This window comes from Salmo salar, chromosome ssa04, assembly GCF_905237065.1.
Source record: "Salmo salar chromosome ssa04, Ssal_v3.1, whole genome shotgun sequence".
Lineage (NCBI taxonomy): Eukaryota > Metazoa > Chordata > Actinopteri > Salmoniformes > Salmonidae > Salmo > Salmo salar.
Window position 1 is genome coordinate 72,614,029 of NC_059445.1, and position 25,825 is coordinate 72,639,853.

The window sequence follows — 25,825 nt, forward strand, 5'->3', positions numbered from 1 at the left end:
TGTTTTGTTGACGTTGAGTGAGAGGTTGTTTTCCTGGCTCCACACTCCCAGAGCCCTCACCTCCTCCATGTAGGTTGTTGGTAATCAAGCCTACTACTGTTGTGTCGTCTGCAAACTTGATGATTGAGTTGGAGGCGTGCGTGGCCACGTAGTCATGGGTGAACAGGGAGTACAGGAGAGGGCTGAGCACGTACCCTTGTGGGGCCCCAGTGTTGAGGATCAGCGAGGTGGTGTTGTTTCCTACCTTCACCTCCTGGTGGTGGTCCGTCAGGAAGTCCAGGACCCAGTTGCACAGGGTGGGGTTCAGACCCAGGGCCTCAAGCTTAATGATGAGCTTGGAGGGTACTATGGTGTTGAATGCTGAGCTATAGTCAATGAACATCATTCTTACATGCATACAGTTGAAGTCAGAAGTTTACATACACTTAGGTTGGAGTCATTAAAACTCATTTTTCAACCATTCCACACATTTCTTGTTAACAAACTATAGTTTTGGCAAGTCAGTTAGGACATCTACTTTGTGCATGACACAAGTAATTTTTCCAACAATTGTTTACAGACAGATTATTTCACTTATAATTCACTATCTCAATTCCAGTGGGTCAGAAGTTAACATACACTAAGTTGACTGTGCCTTTAAATAGCTTGGAAAATTCCAGAAAATGATGTCATGGCTTTAGAAGCTTCTGATAGGCTAATTGACATCATTTGAGTCAATTGGAGGTGTACCTGTGGATGTATTTCAAGGCCTACCTTCAAACTCAGTGCCTCTTTGCTTGACATCATGGGAAAATCAAAAGAAATCAACCAAGACCTCAGAAAGAAAATTGTAGATCTCTACAAGTCTGGTTCATCCTTGGGAGCAATTTCCAAATGCCTGAAGGTACCACGTTCATCTGTACAAACAATAATACGCAAGTATAAACACCATGGGACCACGCAGCTGTCATACCGCTCAGGAAGGAGACACCTTCTGTCTCCTAGATGTACGTACTTTGGTGCGAAAAGTGCAAACGAATCCCAGAGCAACAGCAAAGGACCTTGTGAAGATTTATATCGTGCATCCCTACTCACAACCATTTTAAATGTGTCTGCATCCACACTGCGTTTGCACAACTAAACAATTGACTTGAGTTTCGGTTGTTTACTTTCACACGCTGTCCATATGCGTTCCATGGGGGTTGCGCTTTATCACTGAAGGGATAGTGTTGAAGCCATTTAAAATGTATTCAAATGTGTTCGAAACATGTCTCTACAGTGCATTCAGAAAGTATGTTACACTACAGCCTTATTCTATAATGTATTAAATTGTTTTTTTCCTCATCAATCTACACACACTACCCCATAGTGACAAAGCAAAAACAGGTTTTTAGAAATGTTTGCAATTTTTTTTTAAACTGATATCACATATAGTACCAGTCAAAAGTTTGGACAGACCTACTCATTCAAGGGTTTTCTTTATTTTTACTGTTTTCTATAATGTAGAATAATAGTGAAGACATCAACACTATGAAATAACACACGGAATCGTGTAGTAACCACACATTTGTTTACATCCCTGTTACTGAGCATTTCTCCTTTGCCAAGATAATCCATCAACCTGACAGCTATGGCATATCAAGAAGCTGATTAAACAGCATAATCATTACACAGGTGCACTTTGTGCTGGAGACAATAAAAGGCTCCAGCAGTTTTGTCACACAACACAATGCCACAGATGTCTCAAGGTTTGAGGGAGCGTGCAATTCGCATACTCTCTGCAGGAATGTCCACCAGAGCAATTGTCAGAGTATTGAATGTTAATTTCTGTACTATAAGCCAACTCCAACGTTGTTTTAGGGAATTTGACTGTATGTCCAACCGGCCTCACAGCCGCAGACCACGTTTATGGTATCAAGTGGGCAAGCGGTTTGCTAATGTCAACGTTGTGAGTAGAGTGCCCCATGGTGGCGGTGGGGTTATGATATGGGCATGCATAAGCTACGGACAACGAGCACAAGTGCCTTTTATCTATGGCAATTTCAATACACAGAGATACCGTGATGAGATCCTGAGGCCTATTGTTGTGCCAATCATCCAGCAACTTCGCACAGCCATTGAAGAGGAGTGGGACAACATTCCAGAGGCTGCAATCAACAGCCTGATCAACTCTATGTGAAGGAGATGTGTCTCGCTGCATGAGCAAATGGTGGTCACACCAGATTCTGCCTTGTTTTCTGATCCATGACCCTACTTTTTTCTCATTTTTTTTCACTAGAGCGAGATGAGCAAAGTAAAGACCCCGTCCCCCGTCAAACCCTTTACCCAGATTACACTAGGCCAATTGTGCGCTGCCCTTTGGGATTCCCCTTCACTGCCGGTTGTGACACAGCCTGGGATCGAACCCGGGTCTGTAGTGATGCCTCAAGCACTGCTTTGCAGTGATTTAGACGACTCGGGAAGCCCACTCTACTTAGCTATACATTTTTTTTATCTGTGACCAACAGATGCATATCTGTATTCCCAGTCATGTGAAATCCATTGATTAGCGCCTAATGAATTTATTTAAATTAACCGATTTTAATTTCCTTATATGAACTGTAACTCAGTAAAATCTTTGAAATTCTTCCATGTTGCATTTATAATTCTGTTCAGTATATTAACATGATTTTTTGGGGACAGTCATTCCGTACAACAGAAATAAAGTATTTCATTTCCTTGTTTACCACAGCAAATTTAGTGGCAATGTAGCCTACCCTACACATTTTATGAATGGTGTGTGTATATATATTCAAAAAAAATTAAATGTATGTAATTAATGATTTGAATTATCTTAATAATGACATGGCCATTTCTGGTCAAGCGAGGAAAAATAAATATTCCATAACTGTAGGCTACACATTTGACATTTTAAACTAAATCATGATAGTGTTTTGTAGGCTTTTTTTTTTGTTGGATTTAATGAATTATTGCCAAATAGTTACAACTGAAATAAAGTATTTCCTTGTGTACCACGGGAATCTATTGTGGCAATTTATCCTACACATTTTATGAATAAACTCATGTTGGTGCAGCCAGCCTCTTATACATTTTTTCGTTTCCAATTAATGTAATCCATTAATTACAAGTTGTATTTAAAAAGTATCTTAATTTCTTACCAAGACCTGGGCGGATATCCCTGCACTGTCCATATTTGAAATGTTTAACTAAACCAAGTCAATCGTAATGGGTTATATAAACTGTGTTCGAATACCCATATTAACATACTGTATACTACATACTTAATGAGTATATACTATTAGTTTAGAGTACAGTAAACGAACGGTATCCTTTCAGTTGAGCGTACTATTGCTTTGCCTGTCTACCAGAAGTTGATGCTGTTGCTATGCAACCTCTTGCTAGCTTGTTAGCATAACATAGCTAGACATTTTATGATTTTAGGTGTGTTCATAAATTCAATCTGGAGTTCCAGAGTGCACAAATCCAGAGCATTGTCAGATTGTCCGTTCGTAAATTCAGAGTGTTTCGCTTTCGGAGCATATACTGGACGCTCTGGCCGAGGAGTAGGGTTGATTCGAGTTGATTCGAGTTTTCTGACCTCACAACGGTAGTCAAGCTCCCAAGCTAACTGGCTAACGTTGGCTAGCTTGCTAGCTACTTCCAGACACAAATGAGAGAACACCTCACACTGACCATTTTACTCGCCCTAGCAGAGCTGGTTAGGCAGTTTTCATGTTATCCAGAGCGTTGATGACTAGCTGTGCTGCTGGCAACAATTTAATTACGCTTGTTTTTGCCAACGTTTACTGAAACTGGCCATATTCAAATATTCAACGGGTGTTGAGTGTTCGTAAATCCATCAGTTTTTCTGCGCTCTGGCACACTCAGACGAGTGCTCTGAAATCGGAGTAGATAGCCAGAATTAACAATGTCCATTGAGAACTCACAACGACTATACCCCCTAAGAATAACGTGAATAATCAAATCAATAAACGCTGGGTAGTTAGTTAGCATATACTGCCTGGCAAGTTTGCTGTATTAGTAGCCAACTAACGTTGGTTAGGGCGGTAACTAGCTAACATACCGGTACATACCGTAATGCTATGCGGTTCCTAAGGATAGCGTAGCTAACAAATTGTCAGGCAACATAACGTGTAACTTAACTTATTTGAAAAGTCATTACTTTCTTACATTGCTCAACATTTTCTTAACATTTGTCATAATTAATTAAAGGACTTCGGCTGCATATTTTCCGCCATTTTCTTAAAATCTGAAAACGTTGTGAAGCCAAGCCCATTATCTGAAGAATTGCATTATGGGCCCTAAAAGTACGAAAATAGTGTCCACTGCTTGTATACTTCGTATTTTGCTGAATTTAGTACGACATCCTGGAACTTTTGGCATACTAACTATATTTACGTCACAAATAGTACTGTTAGTGCGGTCAGTAGAAGTATTCAAAAACCGCTATAATCTATATTTTTTTAGAAATGAAAATGTAGTCTAAAGCTTTTTCAAATAGCACACACATACTCAGTATATGGATGAAGTATAGGCCTACTACTCCCATATTCTTAAAATAAGTATTTTACATGCATCAGCCTAAATTTCCAATTCCCCTGATAGGTTGATAACTCATTGGGGGTGGGAATAAAGATTCTAGACAATAGCTTCAGCTGTCTGGTATCAACAGAAGATCAGCTTAATCACTGGTTTATTCTTGTGGGTTTTTCGTTTTAGTGAAGCTTATTTTAGCATGCTGGTGCATGTAATCTCCCTTCAGCATTTGTTTTCTTAAAATGATACAAACACGGTGCTCCATGACAAGTTCTGTGTCTTCGTTGCAATTCACCTATTATGACTGTCACTGACACCTAACGCAGTCCGGTTCTGTGTGGCTCAGTTGGTAGAGCATGGGCGCTGGGTTCAATTTCCTAATGTTAGTGGCTTTGTATGAAAGTGTCTGCTAAATGGCATTCATTACTCTAACCTACCATACTGTATACACACTCTAATCTACAGTACCACCTGGACTATTTACATTAACACCCCCCCTTTATTTTTCCACTGCTGCTACTCGCTGTTTATTATAGTCACTTTTTACCCCAGCCTACATGTACAAACTAACCTGTACCCCCGCACATTGACTCGGTACCGGTACCCCCTGTATATAGCCTTGTTATTATGTAATTTTATTGTTACTTTACATTTTTTGCATTTTATTTAGTAAATATTTTCTTAACTCTATTTCTTGAACTGCGTTGTTGGTTAAGGACTTGTAAGTAAGCATTTCACAGTAAGGTCTTCACCTGTTGTATTCGGTGCGTGTGACAAATATAATTTGATTTAACACACTATAATCTACAGTACCACACACTAAGTTATAATAGTGATCTTACATTGTACATGGGTGGTATAGTGTGTAGATGATGCAAATATAATGTGTAGATAATATGCAATCATGAGTCTTTCATTTTTTGTGTATGCGTGTACACACCTTTGTGTGCCTGTTTATACAGATGTAGGATCTTAATATGATAACCCTGTTGCAGGAGAACTTTCTGAAGTTCCATTTTGAAATTTCAGGCTTGATTTTCCCATACGAAAAATGTACGTTATCATTCGCATTTCCTGTTGCTGCTGGATTTTTGTCCTGCTGTAGCAAACTGGCTCAAATTAAAAGATCCTACATCTCTATGTGTGTGAACATTAACTGATAGAAAGAACTCTCTGTGTCTCTCCCCTCGTAGAATGGAGCTGCAGAGGCAGGAGCAGCAGGAGAGAGAGAGACAGGCTGCAGCCATCCCTCCTACAGCCCCACCCGCCCCACATGCCCCTCCCTCAGCCCCCGGTGGGCCCCCACCTCCCCCAGGCCCACCACCACCCCCAGGCCCCCCACCTGCTGGCCCTCCACCCCCACCTGGCCCCCCACCACCCCCTGGGTCCGGGGCCCCACCTGCCCCACCTCTGCCAGGAGGAGCAGGAGGAGGGGGGGATGGAGGGGGTCTCGGTGGTGCCGGTGGACTAGCTGCTGCCCTGGCAGGAGCCAAACTACGCAAGTCCGCCAAGGTGAGACCAGTGTCAGACGTTTTCCAGGTAGTCTTCATTGCAGTCATGCTGTTCATATGACCAGATCTGACGAGGCCTGGAGAAGTATTTAACGTCTCAAGAACCACACCAATATCATATAGAAAATCGTCTTTGAATTGTGCAGGCATCGCACCTTCAAAAAAGACAAGGAACGCATCTCTTTTACTCCATATTCCATTGTTGATGCATGTTGAAAATTCAGTGAGTCGAACACCTTGTTGATTCAGTGAGTCGAACAACTTTAAATGCATCTTTCCTTCCACCCTTTTCTTGAGGTAATCCCTGGTCTTTAAGTGAGTGGATATGCTGTAGGTGAAGACATGCTTTCCACCGTTCTCAAATCTTTAGTGTCAGATTAGTAATTTCTTCAAGGAAGGTAGGAAAGAAGGGTGCATTTTTAAAATATTGAAACAGAGCCTGTCTCTCTCTGTAGGAGGATAGTGGTGCGGCGGCACTTCCTACATCGGGGGGAGGAGGAGGAGGAGGAGGTGGTGGGGGAGGAAATCTGATGGGGGAGATGAGTGCCATCCTGGCCCGACGGTGAGCCACTGCCTCAGTCTTTGTTAAATGTGGGGCTGGACGAGTGTGTGTGTGTGTGTGTGTGTGTGTGTGACGTTAACGATTATATGACTGTGCGTGTGTGTGATTGCTGAGGCTTAGACCTCGTCTTCATTGTGTGTCTTTGTATGCAGGAAGAAAATGTCAGATAATCCAGGCGCAAAGAAGGATGAGCCAAGCAATGTAAGTCTCCTGTCAATGATCTTTGTAGAGACAACAATCCTCCTCTCATAAATCCTTAAAGAGATTCTCCGGTAATTGCGTACTACATCACGTATGAGCACCACGTTATTACTCTCTGTCTCTGCTGTGTCAACTGAACCTTTGGGTCAGCCCAGTAACTTCATTGGATTACGCTGGGCAGACCTCTTGCTAGCTGTCACTCAAATGCAAGTGGCTGAAGCTCATAGGCTGGAACTCGAATTCCTAGGGGGCTGGCCCACGTGGGGAAAGGTAATGAAAATGGCCCAGCACAGCTTCAACAAAAGTCTCTTTCAAACTAGGGATTTCGTGGCTGATTGAGGTAAACAGTAATTCCGCTCATAGATTATATATGTATGAACTAGACATTGGAAGAGAAGGATACCCGCACAGCGTCAAAAAATGTTTTAAATCCAAAACTGAGGCTTGAATGCAAACTAGACCTTGACACATCCAGCCCAAAGTGGGAGGTTTAAAAAACGTAGGCTAATGCGATTAGAATGAGGTTGTAAGTAACAAGAAAATGTCCCAGGACATAGACATATTTGATATTGGCAGAAGCTTAAATTCTTGTTAATCTAACTGCACTGTTCAATTTACAGTAGCTATTACAGTGAAATAATACCATGCTATTGTTTGAGGAGAGTGCATAGTTTTGAACATAAAAAGTTATTAATAAACAAATTAGGCACATTTGGGCGGTCTTGATACAAAATTTTGAACAGAAATGCAATGGTTCATTGAATCAGTCCAAAACATTGCACATACACTGCTGCCACCGAGTGGCCAAAATCGAAATTGCACCTGGGCTGGAATAATACATCATGGCCTTTCTCTTGCATTTCAAAGATGATGGTACAAAAAATGACAAAAAAACGTTTTTTTTTGTATTATCTTTTACCAGATAAATTGTGTTATATTCTCGTACATTCCTTTAATATTTCCACACATTTAAGTGTTTCCTTTCAAATGGTACCAACAATATGCATATCCTTGCTTCAGTGCCTGAGCAACAGGCAGTTAGATTTGGGTATGTCATTTTAGGTCAAAAATCTTATTTTTTTAAAGGGGCGGATCCTTAAGAGGTTTATGCAGTGGTGGAAAAAGTACCCAATTGTCATACCCTAGTAAAAGTAAAGATAATTTATCTTGAGTTATTTTTTATTAAGGTAAGTCACCCAGTAAAATTCTACTTCAGTAAAAGTCTAAAAGTAGTTGGTTTAAAATATACTTAAGTATCAAAAGTAAATGTAATTACTAAAATATGCTTAAGTATCAAAAGTAAAAGTATAAATCATTTCAAATTCCTTATATTAAGCAAACCAGACGGAACCATTTTCTTAACTTTTTATTTTTATTTTTACGGATAGCCAAAGGCACACTCCAACACTCAGACATAATTTACAAACGAAGCATGTGTGTGTGTAGTGAGTCGACCAGATCAGAGGCACTAGGGATGACCAGGGATGTTCTGTTGATAAGTGTGTGAATTTGACTTTTTCCTGTCCTGCTAAGTATTCAAAATGTAACAAGTACTTTTGGGTGTCAAGAAAATATACTTTTTACTCCATAGATTTTCCTTAAGGAATTAAGTGAAGTAAAAGTAGTCAAAGATATATAAATAGTAAAGTACAGATAACCCCCAAAAAATATTTTTGTACTTTACACCACTGCTTTTAAGAATGTGTGTGTGTGTCTGTGTAAGCTGCAAGTCAAGTCACACTATGGTTAAAAACATATGTGCATAGTAAAGGGATGACACAATGTAATTTTGTTTCTCTGTGCTTTTAGGAAGACTCCTCAAAGTCCTCAGGCCAAGGTGGTGAGTAGCTCCACTGAAGTCTTCAGTCCATTCTTTTTCTGTTTGACTCAGCATGTACCTGGGAGCTGTTCCAGAAAGCAGGATCAATGAGTTGGCCCGCAATCTGTTTCAAAAATGTGTTGGCTGAATACATACATACATACATACATACATACATACATACATACATACATACATACATACATGTTGGAGTCGGAAGTTTACATACACTTAGGTTGGAGTCATTAAAACTCGTTTTTCAACCACTCCATACATTTCTTGTTAACCTCTCTGGGCTAGGTGGGACACTTGCGTCCCACCTACTCAACAGCCAGTGGAATCCCGTGGCGCGATATTCAAATACCTTAGAAATGCTATTACTTCAATTTCTCAAACATATGACTATTTTACACCATTTTAAAGACAAGACTCTCGTTAATCTCTCTGTCGGCATTGCCCACACGCAACAGCCAGTTGAATCCCGTGGCGCGATTTTCAAATACCTTAGAAATGCTATTACTTCAATTTCTCAAACATATGACTATTTTACAGCATTTTAAAGACAAGACTCTCGTTAATCTAACCACACTGTCCGATTTCAAAAAGGCTTTACAACGAAAGCAAAACATTAGATTATGTCAGCAGAGTACCCAGCCAGAAATAATGACACCCATTTTTCAAGCTAGCATATAATGTCACAAAAACCCAAAACACAGCTAAATGCAGCACTAACCTTTGATGATCTTCATCAAATGACACACCTAGGACATTATGTTATACAATACATGCATGTTTTGTTCAATCAAGTTCATATTTATATCAAAAACCAGCTTTTTACATTAGCATGTGACGTTCAACTAGCATACCCCCCGAAAACTTCCGGGGAATTTACAACAATTTACTAAATTACTCACGATAAACGTTCACAAAAAACATAACAATTATTTAAAGAATTATAGATACAGAACTCCTTTATGCAATCGCTAGGTTTCCAATTTTAAAATAGCTTTTCGGTGAAAGCACATTTTGCAATATTCTGAGTAGATAGCCCGGCCATCACAGGCTAGCTAATTTGACACCCACCAAGTTTGGTACTCACCAAACTCAGATTTACTATAAGAAAAATTGGATTACCTTTGCTGTTCTTCGTCAGAATGCACTCCCAGGACTTCTACTTCAATAACAAATATTGGTTTGGTTCCAAATAATCCATAGTTATATCCAAATAGCTGCGTTTTGTTCATGCGTTCAAGACACTATCCGAAGGGTAAAGAAGGGTGACGCGCCCGGCGCGTTTCGTGACAAAAAAATTCAAAATATTCCATTACCGTACTTCGAAGCATGTCAAACGCTGTTTAAAATCAATTTTTATGCAATTTTTCTCGTAAAAAAGCGATAATATTCCGACCGGGAGTTGTTGTTTTCGTTCAAAGACTGAAAATGAAAACATGGAGTCGTCTCGTGCACGCGCGCCCCAGTCTCATTGTTCTCAGATCGACCACTTACCAAATGCGCTACTGTTTTTCAGCCATGGCCTGCAAAGTCATCATTCAACGTTCTGGCGCCTTCTGAGAGCCTATGGGAGCGTTAGAAAATGTCACGTTATGCCAGAGATCCCCTGTTTTGGATAGAGATGATCAAGAAGGCCAAGAAATGGTCAGAGAGGGCGCTTCCTGTTTGGAATCTTCTCAGGTTTTGGCCTGCCAAATGAGTTCTGTTATACTCACAGACACCATTCAAACAGTTTTAGAAACTTTAGGGTTTTCTATCCAAATCAAACAATGTGCATATTCTAGTTACTGGGCAGGAGTAGTAACCAGATTAAATCGGGTACGTTTTTTTATCCGGCCGTGCAAATATTGCCCCCTATCCCCAACAGGTTAACAAACTATCGTTTTGGCAAGTCGGTTAGGACATCTACTTTGTGCATGACACCAAGTAATTTTTCCAACAATTGTTTGCAGACAGATTATTTCACTTATAATTCACTGTATCACAATTCTAGTGGGTCAGAAGTTTACATACACTAAATTGACTGTGCCTTTAAACAGCTTGGAAAATTCCATAAAATTATGTCATGGCTTTAGAAGCTTCTGATAGGCTAATTGACATCATTTGAGTCAATTGGAGGTGTACCTGTGAATGTATTTCAAGGCCTACCTTCAAACTCAGTGCCTCTTTGCTTGACATCATGGGGAAATCAAAAGAAATCATCAAAGACAAATTTGTACACCTCCACCAGTCTGGTTCATCCTTGGGAGCAATTTCCAAACACCTGAAGGTACCACGTTCATCTGGACAAACAATAATACGCAAGTATAAACACCATGGGACCACGCAGTCGTCATACCGCTCAGGAAGGAGATGCGTTCTGTCTCCTAGAGATGAACGTACTTTGGTGCGAAAAGTGCAAATCAATCCCAGAACAACAGGAAAGGACCTTGTGAAGACACTGGAGGAAACAGGTACAAAAGTGTCTATATCCACAGTAAAACGAGTCCTATATCGACATAACCTGAAAGACCGCTCAGCAAGGAAGAAGCCACTGCTCCAAAACCGCCATAAAAAAGCCAGACTACGGTTTGCAACTGTACATGGGGACAAATATTGTACTTTTTGGAGAAATGTCCTCTGGTCTGATGAAACAAAAATAGAACAGTTTAGTCATAATGACCATCGTTATGTTTGGAGGAAAAAGGGGGAGGCTTGCAAGCCCACGAACACCATCCCAACCGTGAAGCACGGGGGTGGCAGCATCATGTTGTGGGGGTGCTTTGCTGCAGGAGAGACTGGTACACATCACAAAATAGATGGCATCATGAGGTAGGAAATGATGTGGATATATTGAAGCAACATCTCAAGACGTCAGTCAGGAAGTTAAAGCTTGGTCACAAAGGGGTCTTCCAAACGGACAATGACCCCAAGCATACTTTCAAAGTTGTGGCAAAATGGCTTAAGGACAACAAAGTCAAGGTATTGGAGTGGCCATCACAAAGCCCTGACCTCAATCACAATGAAAATTTGTGGGCAGAACTAAAAAAGCGTTTGCAAGCAAGGAGGCCTAAAAACCTGACTCAGTTACACCAGCTCTGTCAGGAGGAATGGGCCAAAATTCACCCAACTTAATTTTGGGAAGCTTTTGGAAGGCTACCCAAAACGTTTGACCCAAGCTAAACAATTTAAAGGCAATGCTACCAAATACTAATTGAGTGTATGTAAACTTCTGACCCACTGAGAATGTGATGAAAGAAATAAAAGCTGAAATAAATCATTCTCTCTACTATTATTCTGACATTTCACATTCTTAAAATGAAGTGGTGATCCTAACTGACCTAAGACAGGACATTTTTACTTAGATTAAAATGCAGCCGGAACAAATTGCAGCAGTTTTACGGGCGCCCAACCAATTGTGCTATTATGTGTGGTTTTTCCGCGTTATTTGTAACTTATTTTGTACATAATGTTTCTGCAACCGTATCTTACGGCAAAAAAGAGCTTCTGGATATCAGGACAGCGATCACTCACCTCGGATTAGACAAAGATTTTTTTCTTCAACAAACAAGACGCAGAAGACATTCTCCAAACACCCGGCAGGGTGTTTAAAAAGAGGAAGCGACGCAGGTACAGAGGACAAAGAGCCGGATGCCTGGTCAGGACCCGGAAAAGGAGAGTGGGAAAGCTGCCATTACCGTCACACTACTCGCCAACGTGCAATCATTGGACAATAAACTAGACGAGTTACGATCACTAATATACTATGTTTCACGGAATCATGGCTGAATGACGACATGGATTTTCAGCTAGCGGGATACACACTGCACCAGCAAGAGAACAGCACACTCCGGTAAGACGGGGGGGGGTCTGTGCATATTTGTAAACAACAGCTGGTGCACAAAATCTAAGGAGTCTCTAGATTTTGCTTGCCTGAGGTAGAGTATATTGTGATAAATTGCAGGCCACACTACTTGCCTAGAGAGTTTTCAGCTATACTTTTCGTGGCTGTTTATTTACCTCCACAGACAGATGCTGGCACTAAGACCGCACTCAGTCAGCTGTATAAGGAAATAAGCAAACAGGTAACCACTCACCCAGAGGCGTGAGTGGCTGAAGACTTTAATGCCGGGAAACTTAAATCAGTTCTACCAAATTTCTATCAACATGTTAAATGTGCAACCAGAGGGAAAAAAATTCTAGATCACCTGTACTCCACACACAGAGACGCGTACAAAGCTCTCCCTAGCCCTCCATTTGGTAAATCCGACCACAACTCTATCCTCCTGATTCCTGCTAACAAGCACAAATTAAAGCAGGAAGCACCAGTGACTCGGTCTATAAAAAAGTGGTCAGATGAAGCAGATGCTAAACTACAGGACTGTTTTGCTATCACAGACTGGAACATGTTCCGGGATTCTTCCGATGGCATTGAGGAGTACACCACATCAGTCACTGGCTTTATCAATAAGTGCATCGAGGACGTCATCCCCACAGTGACTGTATGTACATACCCCAAACAGAAGCCATGGATTACAGGCAACATTCGCACTGAGCTAAAGGTTAGAGCTGCCGCTTTCAAGGTGCAGGACTCTAACCCAGAAGTTTACAAGAAATCCTGCTATGCCCTGCGACGAACCATCAAACAGGCAAAGCGTCAATACAGGGCTAAGATTGAATCATACTACACCGGCTCCGATGCTCGTCTTATGTGGCAGGGCTTGCAAACTATTACAGACTACAAAGGGAAGCACAGCCGCGAGCTGCCCAGTGACACGAGCCTACCAGACGAGCTAAATCACTTCTATGCTCGCTTCGAGTCAAGCAACACTGAGGCATGCAAGAGAGCATCAGCTGTTCTGGATGACTGTGTGATCACGTTCTCCGTAGCCGATGTGAGTAAGGCCTTTAAACAGGTCAACATACACAAGGCTGCAGGGCCAGACGGATTACCAGGACGTGTGCTCCGGGCATGTGCTGACCAACTGGCAGGTGTCTTCACTGACATTTTCAACATGTCCCTGAACGATTCTGTAATACCAACATGTTTCAAGCACACCACCATAGTCCCTGTGCCTAAGAACACCAAGGCAACCTGCCAAAATGACTACAGACCCATAGCACTCATGTTCATAGCGAAGTGCTTTGAAAGGTTGGTAATGGCTCACATCAACACTATTATCCCAGAAACCCTAGACCCACTCCAATTTGCATACCGCCCTAACAGATCCACAGATGATGCAATCTCTATTGCACTCCACACTGCCCTTTCCCACCTGGACAAAATGAACACTTATGTGAGAATGCTATTCATTGACTACAGCTCAGCGTTCAACACCATAGTACCCTCAAAGCTCATCACTAAGCTAAGGACCCTGGGACTAAACACCTCCCTCTGCAACTGGATCCTGGACTTCCTGTCGGGCCGCCCCCCGGTGGTGAGGGTAGGTAGCAACACATCTGCCACGCTGATCCTCAACACTGGAGCTCCCCAGGGGTGCGTGCTCAGTCCCCTCCTGTACTCCCTGTTCACCCACGACTGCATGGCCAGGCATGACTCCAACACCATCATTAAGTTTGCAGACGACACAACAGTGGTAGGCCTGATCAACGACGAGACAGCCTATAGGGAGGTAGTCAGAGACCTGGCCGGGTGGTGCCAGAATAACAACCTATCCCTCAACGTAACCAAGACTAAGGAGATTATTGTGGACTACAGGAAAATGAGGTCCGAGCACTCCCCCATTCTCATCGACGGGGCTGTAGTGGAGCAGGTTGAGAGCTTCAAGTCCCTTGGTGTCCACATCACCAACAAACTAGAATAGTCCAAACACACCAAGACAGTCGTGAAGAGTTTCCCCTCAGGAAACTAAAAAGATTTGGCATGGGTCCTGAGATCCTCAAAAGGTTCTACAGTTGCAACATCGAGAGCATCCTGACTGGTTGCATCACTGCCTAGTATGGCCATTGCTCGGCCTCTGACCGCAAGGCACTACAGAGGGTAGTGCGTACGGCCCAGTACATCACTGGGGCTAAACTGCCTGCCGTCAAGGACCTGTACACCAGGCGGTGTCAGAGCAAGGCCCTAAAAATTGTCAAAGACCCCAGCCACCCCAGTCATAGACTATTCTCTCTACTACCGCATGGCAAGCGGTACCAGAGTCAAGGACAAAAAGGCTTCTCAACAGTTTTTACCCCCAAACCATAAGACTCATGAACAGGTAATCAAATGGCTACCCGGACTATTTGCAGTAGCCTCGCTACTGTATATAGCCTGTCTTTTTACTGTTGTTTTATTTCTTAACCTACCTATTGTTCACCGAATACCTTTTTTGCACAATTGGTTAGAGCCTGTAAGTAAGCGTTTCACTGTTGTATTCAGTGCACGTGACAAATAAACTTTGATTTGATGAATTGTGAAAAACTGAGTTTAAATGTATTTGGCTAAGGTGTATGTGAACTTCAGACTTCAACTGTGTGTGTGTGTGTGTGTGTGTGTGTGTGTGTGTGTGTGTGTGTGTGTGTGTGTGTGTGTGTGTGTGTGTGTGTGTGTGTGTGATATATATATATATATATATATACTGCTCAAAAAAATAAAGGGAACACTTAAACAACACAATGTAACTCCAAGTCAATCACACTTCTGTGAAATCAAACTGTCCACTTAGGAAGCAACACTGATTGACAATAAATTTCACATGCTGTTGCGCAAATGGAATAGACAACAGGTGGAAATTATAGGCAATTAGCAAGACACCCCCAATAAAGGAGTGGTTCTGCAGGTGGGGACCACAGACCACTTCTCAGTTCCTATGCTTCCTGGCTGATGTTTTGGTCACTTTTGAATGCTGGCGGTGCTTTCACTCTAGTGGTAGCATGAGACGGAGTCTACAACCCACACAAGTGGCTCAGGTAGTGCAGCTCATCCAGGATGGCACATCAATGCGAGCTGTGGCAAGAAGGTTTGCTGTGTCTGTCAGCGTAGTGTCTAGAGCATGGAGGCGCTACCAGGAGACAGGCCAGTACATCAGGAGACATGGAGGAGGTCGTAGGAGGGCAACAACCCAGCAGCAGGACCGCTACCTCCGCCTTTGTGCAAGGAGGAGCACTGCCAGAGCCCTGCAAAATGACCTCCAGCAGGCCACATGTGCATGTTTCTGCTCAAACGGTCAGAAACAGACTCCATGAGGGTGGTATAAGGGCCTGACATCCATAGGTGGGGGTTTTGATTACAGCCCAACACCGTGCAGGACGTTTGGCATTTGCCAGAGAACACCAAGATTGGCAAATTCGCCACTGGCGCCCTGTGCTCTTCACAGATGAAAGCAGGTTCACACTGAGCACATGACAGACGTGACAGAGTCTGGAGACGCCGTGGAGAACGTTCTGCTGCCTGCAACATCCTCCAGCATGACGGGTTTGGCGGTGGGTCAGTCATGGTGTGGGGTAGCATTTCTTTGGGGGGCCGCACAGCCCTCCATGTGCTCGCCAGAAGTAGCCTGACTGCCATTAGGTACCGAGATGAGATCCTCAGACCCCTTGTGAGACCATATGCTGGTGCGGTTGGCAAGACAATGCTAGACCTCATGTGGCTGGAGTGTGTCAGCAGTTCCTGCAAGAGGAAGGCATTGATGCTATGGACTGGCCCGCCCGTTCCCCAGACCTGAATCCAATTGAGCACATCTGGGACATCATGTCTCGCTCCATCCACCAACGCCACGTTGCACCACAGACTGTCCAGGAGTTGGCGGATGCTTTAGTCCAGGTCTGGGAGGAGATCCCTCAGGAGACCATTCGCCACCTCATCAGGAGCTTGCCCAGGCGTTGTAGGGAGGTCATACAGGCACGTAGAGGCCACACACACTACTGAGCCTCATTTTGACTTGTTTTAAGGACATTACAAAGTTGGATCAGCCTGTAGTGTGGTTTTCCACTTGAATTTTGAGTGTGACTCCAAATCCAGACCTCCATGGGTTGATAAATTGGATTTCCATTGATTCTTTTTGTGTGATTTTTTGTTTGTTTTTTTGTCAGCACATTCAACTATGTAAAGAAAAAAGTATTTAATAAGATTATTTCTTTCATTCAGATCTAGGATGTGTTGTATAAGTGTTCCCTTTATTTTTTTGAGCAGTGTGTGTATATATATCCTGTTTCTGAAATAGCAACATGTTTTAAAGATATTACATTCCAAGATGGCGTAGCAGTCGGATGTCTTTGTCCTGTCGTGTCCCTTGTATATATAAAAATAGATCTTTTTCATCGCATATCTTTTAAAAATATTTTCCTAAACCTCAACTTCTAAATACTCTTCTGCAACCCGCCTCACCCAATGTGGCGTGGATGTTTTTTTTCTTAAGTATTTATATTTATTTCGGAGCTGGAATCCCTCAACGGAAGCTAGCCAACTAAGTTAACTACCTACCAGCTATCAGTCAGCAAACCACTGCTATCGGTCATCAGCTAACCTTTAGCTCGGATAGCTCTCGCCAGTTTGTACAACGTGACTCAAACCAGAGCATATCTCCATATCCCAGGATTCCTACCGCAAACTCTGAACATTTTCATCTGGATCTTCTCAACTAGCTAATCGCAATCCCGGGTGACTACTCCTGGCTAGCGTTTCCATTCCGGAGCAAGCACCAATTAGCCTGAAGCTAGCCCGGCTTGGGCTCCTGGGCTACCACCGAAGCCCACTCCTGGGCTACAATATCCGGACCTCTTCTACTGCCGGTACGGGGCACGGAACCCCGCCGATCCTCTACGACTGGAATACTGATATAATCTGCCCGAGGATTCCAACAGACCCCTCAGGCGCGACGTCTGCTGAAGGACCATTCTGCTCACCGCGGCCTGCTAGCTACCTAGAGCTACTTGGAACCCTACTAAACCACGACTGGTCTATCGACGTCACCGCACGAAGAGGCAAAAACATACTTACCTCCATCGTGACATCCCCCAAAGGCCCTTCTGCTAACTGCTAGCTTGCTAGCCCCGGTCTGCTAACTGCTAGCTTGTTAGCACCGGCCTGCTAACTGTCTGAATCGCCGTGTCCCCAGCCAGCCCAACCACTCACTGGACCCATATGTTCACTTGGATACGCATGCCTCTCTCTAATATCAATATGCCTCGTCCATTACTGTCCTGGTTAGTGATTACTGTCTTATCTCACTGTAGAGCCTCTATCCCTGCTCAATATGCCTTAACCAACCATGTTGTTCCACCTCCTACATATGCGATGACATCACCTGGTTTAAATGTCTCTAGAGAAGATATCTCTCTCATCATTACTCAATGCCTAGGTTTACCTCCAATGTACTCACATCCTACCTTACCTTTGTCTGTACACTATGCCTTGAATCTATGCTATTGTTCCCAGAAACCTGCTCTATTTACTCTCTGTTCCGAACGTGCTAGACGGCCAGTTCGTATTGCCTTTAGCCGTACCCTTATCCTACTTCTCCTCCGTTCCTCTGGTGATGTAGAGGTTAATCCAGGTTCTGCAGTGCCTAGCTCCACTCCCCCTCCCCAGGTGCTCTCATTTGTTGACTTATGTAACCGTAAAAGCCTTGGTTTCATGCATGTTAACATTAGAAGCCTACTCCCTAAGTTTGTTTTACTCACTGCTTTAGCACACTCTGCCAACCCGGATGTCTTAGCCGTGTCTGAATCCTGGCTTAGGAAAACCACCAAAACCCTGAAATCTCCATCCCTAACAAAAATATTTTCCGACAAGATAGAACTGCCAAAGGGGGCGGTGTTGCAATATACTGCAAAGATAGCCTGCAGAGTTCTGTCTTACTATCCATCTCTGTACTCAAACAATTTGAGCTTCTACTTCTAAAAATTCACCTTTCCACAAACAAGTCTCTCACTGTTGCCGCTTGCTATAGACCACCCTCTGCCCCCAGCTGTGCCCTCGACACCATATGTGAATTGATTGCCCCCCCATCTATCTTCTGAGCTCGTGCTACTAGGTGACCTAAACTGGGACATGCTTAACACCCTGGCCATCCTACAATCTAAGCTTGATGCCCTCAATCTCACACAAATTATCAATAAACCTACCAGGTACAACCCCAAATCCGTAAACACGGGCACCCTCATAGATATCATCCTACCTAACTCGCCCTCCAAATTCACCTCTGCTGTTTTCAATCAAGATCTCAGTGATCACTTCCTCATTGCCTGCATCCGTAATGGATCTGCGACCAAACGACCACCCCTCATCACTGTCAAACGCTCCCTAAAACACTTCTGCGAGCAGGCCTTTCTAATCGACCTGGCCCGGGTATCCTGGAATGACATTCACCTCATCCCGTCATTAGAGGATGCCTGGTTATTCTTTAAAAGTGCCTTCCTCACCATCTTAAATAAGCATGCCCCGTTCAAAAAATGTAGAACTAGGAATAGATATAGTCCTTGGTTCACTCCAGACCTGTCTGCCCTTGACCAGCACAAAAACATCCTGTGGCGTTCTGCATTAGCATCGAATAGCCCCCATGATGTGCAACTTTTCAGGGAAGTTAGGAACAAATATACACAGGCAGTTAGGAAAGCCAAGGCTAGCTTTTCAAACAGAAATTTTCATCCTGTAGTACAAACTCAAAAAAGTTCTGGGACACTGTAAAGTCCATGGAGAATAAGAGCACCTCCTCCCAGCTGCCCACTGCTCTGAGGCTATAAAACACTGTTACCGATAAATCCACTATAATTGAGAATTTCAGTAAGCATTTCTCTACAGCTGGCCATGCTTTCCACCTGGCTATCTCTACCCCGGTCAACTGCCCGGCACCCTCCACAGCAACCCGCCAAAGCCCCCACCATTTCTCCTTCACCCAAATTCAGATAGCTGACGTTCTGAAAGAGCTGCAAAATCTGGACCCCTACAAATCTGACAGGCTAGACAATCTGGACCCTCTTTTTCTAAAATGATCTGCAGAAATTGTTGCAACCCCTATTACTAGCCTGTTCAACCTCTCTTTCGTATCGTCTGAGATTCCCAAAGATTGGAAAGCTGCCGCGGTCATCCCCCTCTTCAAAAGGGGTGACAATCTAGACCCAAACTGCTACTGACCTATATCTATCCTACCCTGTCTTTCTAAGGTCTTCGAAGGCCAAGTTAACAAACAGATTACCGACCATTTCGAATCCCACCGTACCTTCTCCGCTATGCAATCTGGTTTCAGAGCTGGTCATGGGTGCACCTCAGCCACGCTCAAGGTCCTAAACGACATCATAACTGCCATCGATAAGAGACATTACAGTGCAGCCGTATTCATCTACCTGGCCAAGGCTTTCGACTCTGTCAATCACCACATTCTTATTGGCAGATTCGACAGCCTTGGTTTCTCAAATGATTGCCTCGCATGGTTTACCAACTACTTCTCAGACAGAGTTCAGTGTGTCAAATCGGAGGGCCTGTTGTCCGGACCTCTTGCAGTCTCTATGGGGGTGCCACAGGGTTCAATTCTTGGGCCGACTCTCTTCTCTGTGTACATCAATGATGTTGCTCTTGCTGCTGGTGATTCTCTGATCCACCTCTACGCAGACGACACCATTCTGTATACTTCTGGCCCCTCTTTGGACACTGTGTTAACTAACCTCCAGACGAGCTTCAATGCCATACAACTCTCCTTCCGTGGCCTCCAACTGGTCTTAAATGCAGGTAAAACGAAATGCATGCTATTCAGTTGATCACTGCCCGCACCTGCCCGCCCGTCCAGCATCACTACTCTGGACGGCTCTGACTTAGAATACGTGGACAACTACAAATACCTAGGTGTCTGGTTAGACTGTAAACTCTCTTTCCAGACTCACATTAAGCATCTCCAATCCTAAATTAAATCTAGAATCGGCTTCCTATATCGCAACAAAGCATCCTTCACTCATGCTGCCAAATATACCCTCGTAAAACTGGCTATCCTACCGATCCTCGACTTTGGCGATGTCATCTATAAAATAGCCTCCAACACTCTTCTCAACAAATTGGATGCAGTCTATCACAGTGCCATCCGTTTTGTCACCAAAGTCCCATACACTACCCACTACTGCGACCTGTACGCTCTCGTTGGTTGGTCCTCGCTTCATACTTGTCGCCAAACCCACTGGCTACAGGTTATCTACAAGTCTCTGCTAGGTAAAGCACCGCCTTATCTCAGCTCACTGGTCACCATAGCTGCACCCACTCATAGCACGCGCTCCAGCAGGTATATCTCACTGGCCACCCGCAAAGCCAATTCCTCCTTTGGTTGCCTTTCCTTCCAGTTCTCTGCTGCCAATGACTGGAACGAACTGCAAAAATCACTGAAGCTGGAGACTCATATCTCCCTTACTAGCTTTAAGCACCAGCCGTCAGAGCAGCTCACAGATCACTGCACCTGTAAACAACCCATCCATCTACCTCTTCCCCATGCTGTATTTATTTATTTATCTTGCTCCTTTGCACCCTAGTATCTCTACTTGCACATTCATCTTCTGCACATCTACCATTCCAGTGTTTAATTGCTATATTGTAATTACTTCGCCACCATGGCCTTTTTACTGCCTTAACTCCCTTATCTTACCTCATTTGCACTCACTGTATACAGACTTTTTTTATTTTATTTTTTTCTACTGTGTTATTGACTATGTTTTGTTTATTCCATGTGTAACTCTGTTGTTGTATGTGTTGAATTGCTATGCTTTATCTTGGCCAGGTCGCAGTTGCAAATGAGAACTTGTTCTCAACTAGCCTACCTGGTTAAATAAATAAAAAATATATAGACTTGAAATTAGCATGGTATAATTGACTCGACAACCAACAACCCATATCCAAGTTTAGCTTTCTATATGAATTGGAAATCAAAAGAGATACAGTATTTTACTGCTTATCAAAGATAGCTGGTTAACTTAATAATGGTCCTGTTTTCTGGAACACTCCACTTATCTTAATGATGTACAGTGCATTCGGAAAGTATTCAGACCCCTTCACTTTTTCCACATTTTGTTTCGTTGCAGCCTTATTCTAAAATTGATTCATTTATTTTTATTCCTCATCAATCTACACACAATACCCCATAATGACAAAAAGAAAACAGGTTTTTATACATTTTTTGAAAATGTATTAAACATTTTAAAAAACTACCTTATTTACATAAGTATTCAGACCCTTTGCTATGAGACTCAAAATTGAGCTCGGGTGCATCCTGTTTTCATTGATCATCCTTGATGTTTCTACAACTTGATTGGAGTCCACCTGTGGTAGATTCAATTGATTGGGCATGATTTGGAAAGGCACACACCTGTCTGAATGCCAAGCATCACATCTGGAGGAAACCTAGCACCGTCCCTACGGTGGAGCATGGTGGTGGCAGCATCATGCTGTGGAGATGTTTTTCAATGGCAGGGACTGGGAGATTAGTCGGGATCGAGGGAAAGATGAATGGAGCAAAGTACAGAGAGATCCTTGATGAAAACCTGCTCCAGAGAACTCAGGACCTCAGACTGGGGTGAGGATTCACCTTCCAACAGGACAACGACCCTAAGCACACAGCCAAGACAACGCAGGAGTGGCTTCGGCACAAGTCTCTGAATGTCCTTGAGTGGCCCAGCCAGAGCCCGGACTTGAACACGATCGAACATCTCTGGAGAGACCTGAAAATAGCTGTGCAGCGACGCTCCCCATCCAACATGACCGCTTGAGAAGAATGGGACCAACTCCCCAAATACAGGTGTGCCAAGCTTGTAGCGTCATACTCAAGAAGACATGAGGCTGTAATCGCTGCCAAAGGTGCTTCAACAAAGTACTGAGTGAAGGGTCTGAATACTTATGTAAACGTGATATTTCCATTTTTTATTTTTAATACATTTGCAAAAAGTCTAATCTGTTTTTGCTTTGTCATTACTATTGTGTGTAGATTTGAGGGGGAAAAACTGTTTAATCCATTTTAGAATAAGGCTGTAATGTAACAAAATGTGGGAAAAGTGAAGGGGTCTGAATACTTAGCGAATGCACTGGAAGTCTTATGTTTGTACACATTTAACTTGTGACAGCTAGTGTAATTTCCTGGGTCGTATTCATTAGGTACCAAATTAAAGAAAACACACCAAAACGGGGAGGGACTACCTAAACCTCGTTTTCCTTTTCTTTTGCTACAGTGTGCACTAATGAATACAACCCAGATCTCTTTTCCTCATATGAATGATCTATCCTTTGTCTGATTTGAGCTGTGAAGCACTGGTTGTTGGCCTTTGTATTGAATAAAGTATAATATAGCTCATAAACAATATAGATTTTGATGTTTCATCATTTTTATGATCTCCTTTTGCCATGACAGACACCCTCAGGAGACCGTGGGAGAAATCCGCCACCATGCCAAGGTAGGGAATACACCCATCTGTTGAATGTCCACACAATAAACACCAACACTCTGTCTCTCATACCTGTGGTGCAGGAAATTACAGTCTCCCCCCCCCCAGTTTATTAATTCACTACAATAACTGTTTTTATGTTTACTTTGAAGAGACAGAACTGGGTGGGCACAAATTCCATCTGTGCCCCCCCGTGGAGCCGGCCCTGCCCCTCTATCCCATCTTTCTGGCACTGTAAAGCGAGTGTGTTTGAGAGAAAATCTTGCATGTCTCAAACAGGACTAACTCGATCACCAAGACCCAGGTGCAGGAGAGCAGCCCAAGCCCCACCACCTCTGCCCTTCCTCCCGTTCCCCCTTCTCCATCCTCTACCCCAGTGTCCAGGTACCCCCTATTTACCCCCCCCCCACAAGCTTTTCCCTTATGCCGGGACTCCATGTCTGTCTGCAGCTATGCTACAGGCTCACTAGTGCTGAGCGACGAGTGCTTTTTGAAGTCGGGGGGTGGCAATGCAAATCTGGGTAGCCATTTGATTAGGTGTTCAAGGGTCTTATGGTCTGGGGGGTAGAAGCTGTTTAGAAGCCTCTTGGACCTAGACTTGGCGCTCTGGTACAGCTTGCCGTGTGGTAGCAGAGAGAACAGTCTATGACTAGGGTGGCTGGAGTCTTTGACAATTTTTAGGGCCTTCCTCTGACACCGCCTAGTATAGAGGTCCTGGATGGCAGGAAGCTTGGCCCCAGTGATGTACTGGGCCGTATGCACTACCCTCTGTAGTGCCTTGCGGTCGGAGGCCGAGCAGTTGCCATACCAGGCAGTGATGCAATCAGTCAGGCTGCCCTCGGGTGCAGCTGTAGAACATTTTGAGGATCTGAGGACCCATGCCAAACCTTTTTAGTTTCCTGAGGGGGAATAAGTTTTGTCGTGCCCTCATCACGACTGTCTTGGTGTGCTTGGACCATGTTAGTTTGTTGGTGATGTGGACACCAAAGGAACTTGAAGCTCTCAACCTGCTCCACCGGAGCCACTTCGATGAGAATGGGGGCGTGCTCGGTCCTCTTTTTCCTGTAGTCCACAATCATCTCCTCTGTCTTGATCACATTGAGGTTAGAGGTTGTTGTCCTGGCACCACACGGCCAGGTCTCTGACCTCCCTATAGGCTGTCTCGTTGTTGTCGAGGATCAGGCCTACCACTGTTGTGTCATCGGCAAACTTAATGATGGTGTTGGAGTCGTGCCTGGCCGTGCAGTCATGAATGAACAGGGAGTACAGGAGGGGACTGAGCACGCACACCTGAGGGGCCCCTGTGTTGAGGATCAGCATGGCGGATGTATTGTTACCTAACCTTACAACCTGGGGGCGGCCCATCAGGAAGTCTAGGATCCAGTTGCAGAGGGAGGTGTTTAGTCCCAGGGTCCTTAGCTTATTGAGGAGCTTTGAGGGCACTATGGTGTTGAATGCTGAGCTGTAGTCAATGAATAGCATTCTCACATAGGTGTTCCTTTTGTCTAGGTGGGAAAGGGTCGTGTGGTGTGCAATAGAGATTGCATCATCTGTGGATCTGTTAGGGCGGTATGCAAATTGGAGTGGGTCTAGGGTTTGTGGGATAATGGTGCCTTTCAAAGCACTTCATGACTACAGACGTGAGTGCTATGGGTCGGTAGTCGTTTAGGCAGGTTACCTTAGTGTTCTTGGGCACAGGCACTATGGTGGTCTGCCTAAGACATGTTGGTATTACAGACTCGGACAGGGAGAGATTGAAAATGTCAGTGAAGACACTTGCCAGTTGGTCAGCGCATACTCGCAGTATGCGTCCTGGTAATCCGTCTGGCCCTGGGGCCTTGTGAATGTACACGTCCTGGTAATTCGTCTGGCCCTGCAGCCTTGTGAATGAACGAACTCACTCTTCTGCCAGTCCGTGGTGAGTAATCGCAGTCCTGATGTCCAGAAGTTATTTTCGGTCATAAGAGATGGTAGCAGCAACATTATGTACAAAATAAGTAAAAAAATAAGTTACAAACAACGCAAATAAATGAACAAAAAAAAACACCATCGGTTGTGGGCACGTAAAACATCTGCCTTCTTCACCGTCGTCATCTTATCAATCACTTAGATCATGTACTTCCCGGTTCGTGAAGCAACTGTTTTCTATCCCTCTCAATCTCGCGTTCTCTCTTCTCTGTGGATTACTCTGTACAGACCAGACAAGTTTAAGCATGCACGCAATGAATTATGGTCATTGCAGTTAATTGACTCGTTTTCAAAGCTAAACTATGTAGAATATTGGCCTGTTGGAAACTACAACTCCCTACTATCTCGCAGTGTTCAGGCTTGATATAATTTATATCTAGAGAAACTCTGCATTGAGCTCACAGGGGGAAAAAAACGAACTAAATGGAATTCAAACAAATTGAACCAACGTCCATCAACTAAACTCAACAAAAAAATAAACATCCTCTCACTGTCAACTTCGTTTATTTTCAGCAAACTTAACATGTGTAAATATTCGTATGAACATAAGATTCAACAACTGAGACAAACTGAACAATTTCCACAGACATGTGACTAACAGAAGTTGAATAATGTGGCCCTGAATAAAGGGGGGGGGGTCAAAAGTAACAGTCAGAATCTGGTGTGGCCACCAGCTGCATTTTGTACTGCAGTGCATCTCTTCCTCATGGACTGCACCAGATTTACCAGTTCTTGCTGTGAGATGTTACCCCACTCTTCCACCAAGGCACCTGCAAGTTCCCGGACATTTCTGGGGGGGAATGGCCCTAGCCCTCTCCCTCCGATCCAACAGGTCCCAGACGTGCTCAATGGGATTGAGATCCGGGCTCTTCGCTGGCCATGGCA

At 43.8% G+C, this 25,825-nt stretch overlaps 1 protein-coding gene across 5 annotated transcripts in view; it reads left to right on the forward strand.

Moving 5' to 3' along the window:
* LOC106603798 (vasodilator-stimulated phosphoprotein) overlaps window positions 1-25,825 on the forward strand; it is a 74,244-nt gene that overhangs the window by 29,794 nt on the left and 18,625 nt on the right. For 3 of the 5 annotated variants that reach the window (XR_006769669.1, XM_045717304.1, XM_014197912.2), the window contains exons 5-10: window positions 5,730-6,048; window positions 6,503-6,609; window positions 6,762-6,810; window positions 8,620-8,650; window positions 22,939-22,981; window positions 23,252-23,356. Coding sequence is in view for 3 of the 5 variants with exons in the window: in XM_045717304.1 (XP_045573260.1) it covers window positions 5,730-6,048; window positions 6,503-6,609; window positions 6,762-6,810; window positions 8,620-8,650; window positions 22,939-22,981; window positions 23,252-23,356 (654 nt within the window). In the remaining 2 variants the exon portion in view is untranslated. The remainder of the gene's footprint in view (window positions 1-5,729; window positions 6,049-6,502; window positions 6,610-6,761; window positions 6,811-8,619; window positions 8,651-22,938; window positions 22,982-23,251; window positions 23,357-25,825) is intronic. The other 2 variants (XR_006769670.1, XM_014197913.2) reach the window with 1 other exon arrangement.